Here is a 12,258-nt window from a genome sequence, read left to right on the forward strand (position 1 = left end):
TGGCAATGAAATTACCGATGGGTCTATCGGTTCGCATAGTCCATCGGCGGGTCACAGAGACCCTCCTGGCTGTTCAGCCTGAACTCCCCCCATCTCACCCAGATCCTACCCCAGTCGCTTTCACTTCTAAGGCATTTACTATCACTTACTCCAGATATAGAGCAGGTGTAAATATACGCAGGTAAGCGGCCAAATTTCCATGCATAAAGTGCTTATAAAAAAGCAACTTGCAAAAATGTTGGTCCCCACCCCAGAACCCCCTGGCCTTCATCTTTTTTACAGTGCAGAGTTACTCGTGTACCCTTACATGTATATTTTGAGGTCTGTAAAATAGCATGCATGCTGATTTATTTGGGCCCAACTTTTTGAAAATTCACCTTTAAAACATTTTGAAAAGGACTGCCTTCATAAATCTGCATGTTTCTCCATATATACTCAGAGCGCAAAAAGCATGCATTTCTTTTTTTTTTTTTTTTTGTGGAAAAGGTCATGGTTGAGCTTGAAATGGCCCTTCAATTAATCTTTGAGTCCCAGGCCCTGAAGCTGGGGTAGCTGCTGGGTCTCCCCTGCCATTGCATCCTATCGCGGTACCTCTCGGGGCACAGGCACCTTCTAGTGCGCATGTTGCAGAGAATGACTTTTTCTCAAAGTGGTGGATTTGATTTTTACTCTTCATTTCATTCTGAGACTTTTTCTGGCATATTTCTAATGTGCTGGTTGTTCAGTTTATTGATATTGCCTCACTCTCTTCTGTTGACTGTATGCTTTCTGAAACATACCCTCAACGTTTCTCATGTCACTCTGAGATGGGCCTGACCTCCATTCTGCAGTCAGTGGAATGCAAATTTGGTATCTATATCTTGGCCTTGGAGCCTAATCATTGCTCCCCAGGGAGGGGCCAACATTTATGTGAGTAAGATGAAATTTTACAACCTACTAAATTGACGCTCCTAAATCTTTTGTTTGCTTATATTTATACCTGGTCATTATCTGGCATAAGTGATCGAAAACATCTTAAAAGTGAAAAAAAAATGACTAGGTGTGGGGTGTCTGGGTGAAATGGGGGGGACTTCAGGCTGAAGAGGGTCTTCACGAGCTGCAGATGGACTGGGCAAACTGGTTGTAAAACTGGTAATTTCATTGCCATGTGCATGTTATAAAATCGCCTGACTTGCGCGTATAAAAGCTGACTTAAGGGGGTAAATACATCTAAATAATGTGAGTAAAATCTGTTCACGTATCCCTTGAAAGTTGGAAGTATAAATATGCTAAATTCTGTCTTATCCCACTATGTAGCATCTTTGCCGCTACTGAGATGGACAAATTTGAACTTAGTTGGATAAATAGTGCTTTTTTCAGACCTAACAGCCTATCTTGCATACGCAGGTAAGTCAAAAAAGTTCTGCTTTAGATGGACAAGTAACGCTTTTCAGACTTATCCAGCTAAGTGCCGCTACTTTAGCCAGATAAATGGGAACTTATCAGGATAAGTGCCACCACTTCTCTGGATAAGTCTGAACTTGAGCAACTTGTGGTTTTCTCATACCACAAGCATTTATGAACTTGTATTTAATAACCTGCACATATCTTATCCTTCAGGTTATAAAATACAGTAGCAACTTTGCGTGTGCCTATATACATGTGTAATTGGGTGCACGTGAGCAGTTTTGAAAGTTATCCTCTTATAGGGGAGTGGTCAAGCCCAAAGATCCAGCTTCCAATTTGAGCCCCCAGCACTCCCGTGTAACCTTAAGAACTTAAGATCTCACAACCATGGCGTTTGCCATGTACATTGCCTTGCACACTGACAAGACTTGCTTACATAAATAAGCAAAAAACATTTTCTAAGTGAGATTACTTCCTATGGTGCTTGTTCAGCAGAGGCTGCTGGGAAAATGGAGCTAATCAGGAGGAGGAAGATGATAACTTTGCTGGCTAACACCACCTTGACTTGACGTCTTATGCACTTCGATCTTACATGGTCCTGGGCATTATCCATGCCATACTAGTTCATATGCAGTGTTTTTAAGTAACTAATCATTTTCAGAGCAAATAATGGAAGTGATTTCTGTTTGAGTAGCACAGTGTGCAACTAATAGAAAAACAGAACGTGAAAGCAGATCAGGATTTCAAGTCCCATGTAGTCTGTTCCACTATATTTCTGCTGCAGTGCAGTACCATAGACCCCAGCTGATTGCTGCCTTTCCCTCACGTCTTTATAACCAGGATTTCTCGTTACTTGTCCCAGGCTTTTTAAAATTCTGTCACTGCTGGAGACTTCTCCACCTCCCTCGGGAGACCATTCCATGCATCCACCACTCATCCTGTGAAGAAATATTTCCTTATGTATTGATGTTCCTGAGTCTACCCCCTTAGAGCCACATATCATGACCTCTTGTTCTTGAGCATGCTTTCCTCTGAAAAAGCTTTGCTGTGTTTGTGCATTATTTATACTTTTGAGGTATTTGAAGGCCTCTATCATACTTTCCCTGCCCCGTCTTTCCTCTTCTCTAGGGTACTACGGATATTTAGGTCCATAAATCTCATTTCATATAGATTGTTCCCCATTTTGATAGCTTCTTTCTGGAAGGCTTCTCTCTGGAAGGCTTCTACCCATTTAGATGTACAGCCTGCGAAATTGGACACAATATTCTAGGTGAAGTCTCACCACTACCTATACAGAAGCGGCATCGCCTCCTTTCTACTGGCAATGCCTCTCTCTCTGTATGTGCTCTGGCATCAGTCTTATCACGGCCTTATCACACTACTACCTTGAAATCATTGGACACAATCGCCAGAATGTCCTGGTTAATGCACATCAATATCTCGCCCACCACTGTGCACCACAATGTCCTGGTTATTGCACTTCAATATCTCACCCACCACTATGCACCACGCCCTTGGATTTTTTCAGCCCCAAATATATGATTTCTGTACTTTTGTTTGCTTTGAATCTTAAATGCCAATCACTTGCCTACGCCTTAAGCTTTTATATTCTGTCTACTCCCTCAGGGGTGTCCACTCTGCTGGAGATCTTAGTTTTATTCTCCAAGAGATAAATATTTCCTTTTTTTTTTTCAATTTAATCTTTATTAATTTTTTCAATAACATACAAAGTATTAAACACTTTGTGGATGAAGCATAGTGTATCATATCAGGGATATAAAAAGAAATAAATGTTATATAATCAAAAAGCCAATTTCAAAACTGAAATCTCTTCCCAATATTTTACCACACATTAGACCCCTAATCACTGGGGGTGGAGTACATGCAGCCATAAGGAGATTACAAAACAGTTAGGACATATTTTTTAACATTTTCTTTCAAATGGACTTTAACTACTACTTACAAGTAGTAATGCCTTTTTTTGCATCGACAAAGCTTTTCAGTTGTTTGGGATGAAAAAAAATATAACTGTTCTTTTCAAACTTTAGGTCGCATTTACATGGGAACCTAAGGATGTAAGAGGCTCCCAAAGCCAATACGTCCGGTTTTAAAGCAAGAAAATTCTTCCTTTTAATTTGTCGCTTTTGTCAAATCGGGGAATATTCTTATCCGAGAAGTACGCTTTCATTATTACTCCCATGTCACTCTCGTTGAAAAATGATATTAACGTCATTCTTTCAGCAATCTCATACTTAGAGGACTCGAGAAAATCGGTTAAATTTTCCAATATGTTTTGAGGCATTTGTTGTTTTTTCCGAATTGGCAGGAAATAAACTTTTTCTAGGGGTGGAGTCTTCACAGGGGAAAATTTTAATATCTTATGGAAATATCGTATTATGGTAACTCTAGGGATTTCTCCAATCACCCTAAGAAAGTTTAAAATTCTTAAATTTAAATGCCTCAACGAGTTCTCTGTTTTCAATTTTTCTATTGACTGCGCCGCAGTCCTGTGTAATGGTTGCTTGGACTTCTTTAATTTTCTTTACTTCATTTTCTATACTTAGAAACTTTTCTGTCATCTCCGTTTTATATCCCTCAAAGTTTTTATTCATGGCTTCAAGCTGTTGAGACACAGAATTTATCTTTACCAAACGTTCTGCAAAAGACCTTGCCAAATACGACGTTAGATTTCACAGTGAATCTAGTGTGACTACCTCGGGTGTAGATGAAATTAAATCACTTACAGGAAGGGGCTCCTGCCCTGGGCTCTCTCCTTCCATCTCTTTCTGCCCACTCTGCTTCTCTGTTTGTTGTCTCCAAGTGTATTCTCTCCGCTGTTCATGGAGGTCTGTGCATGCATATCCATAGAGGCAGCCCCCTCTGATTGTTCAGCACGAGCCACCACTTGGGAGCTCCCATCCAATTGTGGCGTCTGTTGCTTGCACAGCCGGCGGCAGCCTGTTGTCCAACAGGCTGAGGGATATCTCTTCCGAGGTCGGGTCACATTCTCCTCCCTGTGACCCGACAGCCGGACCTCCCAGCTCCTTACCAACTGTATTTGTGATGCATTGTGTGATTGTTTTCTGCCCCACATGCTGAGCTGGAGTAGAGGGGTAAGTCCTGAGCTTCCCCTTGTGTTTTGGGGGGCATTTTTTTCAGGAAAATTCGAACCAAGACAGAAAAAACGCCAGAGCAGCTTCACAATGCTACCGCACTGGTCGCCTGGTTCAATATTTATATACTGCCCCTCTGCCACCTGCTCTCTGACCTAGGATTGAACTTCTTCCTATATGCGGACGACGTTCAAATCCTCATCCCCATCCAAAATACTCAACTATGGGACTCCTATCTCACATCCATCAATTCCCTCCTATCCAACCTCCACCTTGCCCTGAATGCTTCTAAAACTGAGATACTCATAATATCTAATCAACCTGAACTCTCACTCCCCAATATTACATCCTCTCCCCACGTCTCATCCCCAACTGTCAGAGACCTTGGTATTGAACTTGACCATTGCCTCGATTTCAAAGCCCACATTAAATCCCTTCTTAAGGGAGGCTTTTACAAGCTCCATATCATGAAAAAGCTAAAACCACTGCTCCACACACAAGATTTTCGTCTAGTCTTGCAGACCACTGTCCTCTCCAAAGTGGATTACTGCAATTCCCTCCTCCTTGGCCTTCCAGAGTCGACCATCAAACCCCTACAAATCCTCCAAAATGCCATGGCGAGAATCTTAACGAACACCCGAAAAAGAGACCACATCACCCCCATACTTAAGGACCTCCACTGGTTACCCATTTCCTTCCGTATACAGTATAAAACCCTCACCATACTACACAACCTCCTCTACAAATCTAACCCCTGGCTCGAGGATTCGCCCCACTTTCGCATATCCAATCGTCCTACCAGATCCTCCCACGCAGGTACCCTACATACCCCCTCTCTTAAAATCGCCCATCTCACCTCCACAAGAGAAAGGGCCTTTACCATAGCGGGCCCTTCACTCTGGAACACTCTCCCTACCTTTCTCCGCCTTGAACCCTGCCTGGCCACATTCAAAAAAGGCATAAAAACGTGGCTTTTCAGAAAGGCCTATCCGGAAACCAACCAAACCTAAACACATCCACCCAGTCCCTCCCTCTCAGCTTCCCAGCCTCCATCCCTCTTCGCCTCCCCCCTTGCCCGCCCTCTCTATTTTATCTTCCTGCTATTTTTTACAAAATTGTTTATTTCTTTTCCGATGTAATTAACCTTATGCTAATTGTTTCTAATGCAAATAGTCCTTTCTGTAAATAAGTTCCTTTTTATCTCTTACGTTAACTGTTGTTTTCTTTTTTTACTCTCTCTCAAGCTACCTATCTTTCCCTCTCTTCTTCTGTCTCCCTTACCCCCATCCTTTTTCTCGCCTGCTCCTATCCCCTGCCCCCTGTTCATTGTAATTTCCTCCTTTAACCGAGTTATTTGTAAACCGGCGTGATGTGCCTCACGAACGTCGGTATATTAAAAGTTGTTAAATAAATAAATAAATAAATTTCCTTCTAACCCCAACGCAATATCACTCATCAAGACATTAAAGAGAAATGGCCTCAGGAACGATCCCTGCGGCACGCCACTAATTATGAATTCCATTTACTATTATTCTCTATCACTGTCACTTAATCGTTTTGTAATTCAGCCCACCTCCTTGGGGCCCAACCTCAGGCTGCTCAGTTTATTTATGAGCCTCCTATGTGGGACAGTATCTAAAGCTTTGTTGAAATCCAAGTATACCACATCTAGTGTACTCTCCTGAGCTAATTCTCTGTTCACCCAATCAAGAAACTAATCACATTTTTATGTCAGGAGCTCTTGCTGATAAACTCATGAGGCCTCAGATCCAGCATGTCATTGGATTCAGTGTAGTTCACTATCCTCTCCTTCAGTGGAGTCTCCATTAATTTACCCTCTGCTTAAGTGAGCCTGGCCAGCCTGTAATTTCCAGTCTCCTCCCTGTTCTTACCCTTATGACATCTGCCCTTCTCCAGTCCTGTGGAACCACTCCCATTTCCAAAGATCGAGTGAACAGATCCTTTTGCAGCCTTGGCAGGATCTCACTACACTCCCTTAATATTCTAGGATGTACCCTATTAACCCCCATAGCTTTGTCTGTTTTTAGTTTTGCTAGTTACAAGTAATATCTCTGTTCCATATATGGTGTGACATCTACTTCACTCCCTACTATGTGTGGTCCTTTTCCAGTCCCTTCTTCATGAACCACCAGCCAGAAATATTGGTTTAGCATTTCTACTTTTATCTTGTCATCTTCCACACATTCCTCCTTTTCTCCTCTCACTCTTCCTCCTTCACTTACATTATCTGAAACTTTTTGCGTCTCATTTCCTGCATCTTTCAGCTTTTCTAGATATTGTCTCCCGCCCTCCTACTTTCTGAGATCTTATAGCTTTTGAATGCTAATATTTTTGCTCTTACTTTTCTCTTAGAAGCTACCTTTGCTTCTTACTTTTTATGTACTTTCCTAACATGAGGATGGAAAGTAAGGATGTTTAGCCCTACTGTAGCTTCTTTTAGTTTAATTTATTGTTCAACTTCACAAAGATTGTACCCTCTTGCCAGTGCCTGCACGCCCTCATTTTAATGGCATTACTCTTGATGGGTAACATTCAAAACCAGTTCCACAATTAAAACTGTGTGTAATCCTCGTAAATGGTTTTACAAAATCGCCCACCCCATATGCAGGTAAAGATACAAACTTAAGGCCTGTATGCCCATAAATTACTCACAGTGAGAAGGGGTGTTCCTGAGGGCGGGGTTTGCAAAGTTTGCACTTTCATGCATTCTTTTGCATTATCAAAAATATACATGTATGTTTTCCCAGCAAAACCATGCGCACATATTAGCAGGTGTATGTGTGTGCCGATAGCTTTGGTGGGATAATTTACAAAAGGAAAGTATACACATTCTTTCCCATTGGAAATTGGTTTAAAGTATGTAGGTAACTGCCTTTAAATCTATATGGGCTATTGCAAAAATACCTCTTTGAAGTAAAGGATCTTGGCTTTTGTGTTAATCCTCCTTTGCCATTGCTCTATATTAAACAATACTGTCTGAGCACAGGAGTTGATATGGCCACCCACCTGGACATTTAAAAACAATCTCTCTCCATATTTTTATTCCTTTCTATAGCAACATACTTTCCTGAAAGCAACTGTTTCAGTGCTAGGTTTTTGTTTAAAAAAAAAAAGTTTCCTTGTATTTTTAAAGTCTTTAAAGAAAAGAAAAGCCTTGAAAGAATAAATTTCATAATTTTGTGTATATTTCCCTTGTTTGTAAAATGCCGAGAGGTTTGCTATGTTGTCTGTAACTTTATAACTAGAATCAAACCACACCAAGTGGAGAAATCTCATTTTCAAACCTTGCATAACCTAAAAAAAAAACAAAAAAAACACAAAAACCTTTCCCTTGTGATTTTCTGGTCAAATCAAAGATTTATTTCTTCACATTGCCATTTTCCTTCCTCCTTAGTCATTCACTTTTTACCCATTTACTACTCACCATTGTTCCCGCTAAGCTATGTACGTGTCAGGTCATGAACCCCATGCACACAAGAAATCCAGATTGTATTTGCAATATTTATTTATTTAGATTTATATTACGCTTTTCACACTTTTTCAGCGCTTCAAAGTGGATTACATTCAGGTACTGTAGATATTTCCCTATCCCCACAGGGCTTTCAATCTAACAGGCCGATACAGTACAGTGCACTCTGGCGGAGCGTACTGTTAACCCGCGTTTGGACACGCTAGCCTTACCCCTTATTCAGTAAGGGGTAATAGCGCATCGAAAACTCGCGTCCAACCCCCCCCCCCCCGAGACTAATAGCGCCCGCAACATGCAAATGCATGTTGATGGCCCTATTAGTCATTCCCGCGCCTACCCAAAGCTGGGCGTTAATTTCTGCCGGCACCGGGAAAGTTCACAGAAAAGCAGTAAAAACTGCTTTTCTGTACACCCTCCGACTTAATATCGTGGCGGTATTAAGTCTGAGGTCCCAAAAGTTAAAAATAATTAAAAATTAAAAAAAATAAATAATGTTAAATCAGCTCGCGGGTTGAAAACCGGACACTCAATTTCGCCGGCATCCAGTTTCCGAACCCTTGGCTGTCAGCGGGTTTGAGAACCGACGCTGGCAAAATTGAGCGTCGGCTGTCAAACTCGCTGAGAGCCGCTGCTCCCTTCAAAAAAGTGGCGCTAGGGACGCACTAGTGTCTTTAGCGCCTCTTTTTACCGCGGGCCCCAATTTGAATAATTTTATTTACTGAATCGCACGCACAGGAGAGTGGCCTGTGCGCACGCCGGGAGAGGGGGCACTCGCTCTCCCGCGATTTTTACTGTATCGGCCTGTAAGTTTGTACCTGAGGCAATGGAGGGTAAAGTGACTTGCCCAAGGTCACAAGGAGCGACAGCAGGACTCAACCCCTGGTCTCCTGGTTTGTAGCCCACTGCTCTAACTACTAGGCTACTCCTCCAGCCTTGTAGTACACAATTTTGAATTCAGTTTATAAAAAGTTTCACAAAGGAAATTTTTTGCACAAGTAGCCTGTCAAAAATTGCTGCTCACCCCGTTTTGTAATGTCATTGTTTGTATTAGTTGTAAGATGGTCTCTCTAAAAAAAAAAAAAAAAGTTAATAAATAAAACTAGATTTTTCTTAGCTAGTAACTTGTGCTAGGCACAGTTTTGTTGTTTTTTTTTTTGTAAAGAGATTCTTCACCCATTGCTTGTTGTGTTTAAATGTGAGCCCTTGTTCTTTTGTAGTGTAAGTGTGCTCAGTACTGGCCTGATCAAGGCTGCTGGACATATGGGAACATCCGTGTGTCTGTGGAAGATATGACTGTCCTGGTTGATTATACTGTTCGAAAGTTCTGCATTCAGCAGGTATGTGCGTTTTCTTTTTTTTCATGCTTTTCTCATGTGTATTACTCTTGAACAGGATAGAGCTGTAAAGATGCTGAAAAGCGGGTGCAATGGATTATAGTCTGCAAAATTGGGAGATGTGTCAAACAAGGATGCACACTAGAGCATACTTACAGGGACAGCAAATATAACTCTTACTAGTGGGCAGAGAGGAATGTTTTTTGTATGCTGGAGTATTCTGCTCCGTTTTCTCCTGGCTTTGGACCTTGAATGGCAAGCTCTCTAGTCAGTGATTGTCAGGCCTGCCAAGCTTCCCACATCTTGGGACTGGGAGACCCAAGCAGACAGGACCCATCTCACCAGCCACTAAAGGGCACCTCTGACTGGCAGCTGGGGAAGATGAGGCACTGGATGGGAAAAGGAAGGAGAGGTGCAAGCGATTAGGGATGAGGACCCCAGTGCATGTACCTGTGGCTTACTTCTGGTTGCAAAGTTTGCTAGGGGACCCAGGAAAATCTCTGTATGCAGGGAAGAGCTGAACTGACCCAAATATACATATATATTTTTTTTTACAACATGAGCCACACACTTTCATATAGTCAATCATTTAAGCAACTTGAGAGGTTTGCAGGATAGAAGCTAATGGGACCTTCACATTATTGTTTCTTACCCCTATTGCTTGAATACCAAATTTCCAGGTTTTTGCAAGCATAAGACGTAAATTCAGTATTAAATGATTTTCCTTGTGTTTGCAAATCTCTGCAAAGTAGTAGAGAATTATAGGAGTTTGTTAGATATGTGTAGGCAGTACTGTATCTTGCATTTTCTTAAAAACATATAATTAGCCACATTGCAAAGTAATTTTTACCCCTTATCCAAGTGTATGAAAAGGAAAGGAGCGGGATGTTTTTTGTACACTGTGTATTCTCCATTAATGATGGCGATGCTTGTACAGACTAACAAGCAGCCAGTAGCACCAGTCTGCCGTACCGTTTTAATGTATGCATTTTCAGCATCCCATTCATTCTTGCCTCACCCCCAAGGTTTTTATTGTATGCATAACATTCTAGCCATTGCACAGTTGAAATGCTTGTTATCCTTGCAGAGCATCACTTTGGAAGCTAACTCTGCTTCTGGGATAGGGGATAACTCCATATTTACTTATAGAGCTTCTCTGCACCTGGCTGAGAGATTGCAGAAGTTTAAATAGCGAATCCCCCCAATCACATCAGATACCAAACAAGGAAAAATGAACAGTGGAGAAGTTTACTTAAGAGAAAATAAGCTAAAATAGAGTTCAGTTACATTTAGTGTAAATCGACATGTTAAATTGCTGTAATCAAAACCCACACTTTAAAAGTATCACATCTAACAGACTAGATTTTCAGCTGAAAATCCTCCTAAATCTAGCTGGTTAAACTTAATCTGCTAGAATTAGGATGTTCTTCCTAAATGTAGCTGGCTAGCACTGAAAAAGAAGAAAGCACCCACAAGCCCATCGATTCCCTCCTGGCTGTAATTAAAAAAAAAAAAAGAGTATCCTTTTGCTTGATTCCCCCTCCTAAAAAGAAAAAAAAAATGTCTGTCACTCCATTTCATCCCCTCCCTTTCCCCTGAATGTAAACATTTTTTTTTTAAAGTACTTGCAGCCTTATCTCCTAGTTAAAAAAGAAAAAAAAGTGTACACTGCCCAATCTCGCCTCCATCCCTCCTTCCCAAATGGGGTTTTTATTTATTTATTGCTTTTCTATACCGATGTTCGTTTACACATCGCATCGGTTTACATGGAACAGCATGGGAACAAAAGATTGGTATCAGAAAAGAAATTACAGCTCACTTTTTAACATCTCAAGGAATATCAAACAAGAGGTGAGTTAAGGATGGGAATAGGAAGTCAAAATTAAAATAACAGTGAAGTACCTGTAACTTATAATAATATCAACTGTTGAAAACAGTACAGCTAGTATAGGAAACTGAGTAAACTGGCTTTTCAAGAGGATGGAGAGGGGGAGGGGAGGTGTTAGGGGTTTGCTTGCAAGAACAGCCAGGTTTTTAATTTTTAATTTTTTTTTTTAACTAGAGTACCCTTGGCTGATCTCCCTCCAAGAGCGTGCCTGCCATAGATCCCTTTCTCTCCCCTTCCCCCTTCTGGCCAAAAGAACAAGAGGCAGGAGGGTTCTTGGTCAGTGCGTCATCCTTTTTGGGAGGGGATTCCTGGCAGGCACTCTGGAGGAAAGGGAGATCAGCTGGTGGATAGTTTAAAAAAAAAATTTACAGCTTGGGAGGGTTTGGTGGTGGGCATGATCTTTGTTTTGTTGGGGTTTTTTGGGGTGGAGGGGTTTGTTTTGGGTTTTGGGTTTTTTTTTTAACTTTTTACAGTTGGGAGGGAAGAAAGATTGCAAGGCTGGTTACTTCTTTTTAATACACAGTCGGAAGGGTGACTGGACTAGTTTAGACCTGCTAGTGCAGTGTCTATATTTGACCAACCAAGTTAGGCGCCTAAAGCTGAAAGGCAGCACAGTTCACCCAACCTTCTCGCTCACACCCCTTACTCCCCCATCCCCCGGGCCCACCTGTAATTTGGCCGACTAAATTTAGCTGCCCAGTGGAACCTTAGCGTGTAAATTTAGCCATTCAGTAAATTTCCAAAGGCTTTGATGTAACCAGGTAAGTCCTTTTGAAAATTGATCCCATTGTGAATATCTTGAAATCCACGATTGCCCGAGCGGTGCACCAGAACCAGTCATAGGGTCTTAACAAATATCTAATATCAACAGAGCAACAAACCCATCTATAACAATAATACAACAAAGCCATGGTGCATGTTTCGGCTAGCAAATCGGCTCGACTCACGTGAAAATGATTTAGATTCACTTTTGCATTCAGCGTAATTCAGCCTTATCTGATTTTTTTTTTTTTTTTTTTTTTGTGAGCAGGCTTCTCTGCGATCTTT

At 41.5% G+C, this 12,258-nt stretch overlaps 1 protein-coding gene across 6 annotated transcripts in view; it reads left to right on the forward strand.

The window, feature by feature from the left end:
• Positions 1 to 12,258, forward strand: part of PTPRA (protein tyrosine phosphatase receptor type A) — a 435,489-nt gene that overhangs the window by 368,663 nt on the left and 54,568 nt on the right. For all 6 annotated transcript variants that reach the window (XM_029593639.1, XM_029593630.1, XM_029593649.1 and 3 more), the window contains one exon: positions 9,207 to 9,326. In XM_029593639.1, the coding sequence (XP_029449499.1) occupies positions 9,207 to 9,326 (120 nt within the window). The remainder of the gene's footprint in view (positions 1 to 9,206; positions 9,327 to 12,258) is intronic.

The sequence above is a fragment of the Rhinatrema bivittatum genome, chromosome 1 (genome assembly GCF_901001135.1).
Source record: "Rhinatrema bivittatum chromosome 1, aRhiBiv1.1, whole genome shotgun sequence".
In the NCBI taxonomy this organism is placed as follows: Eukaryota; Metazoa; Chordata; class Amphibia; order Gymnophiona; family Rhinatrematidae; genus Rhinatrema; species Rhinatrema bivittatum.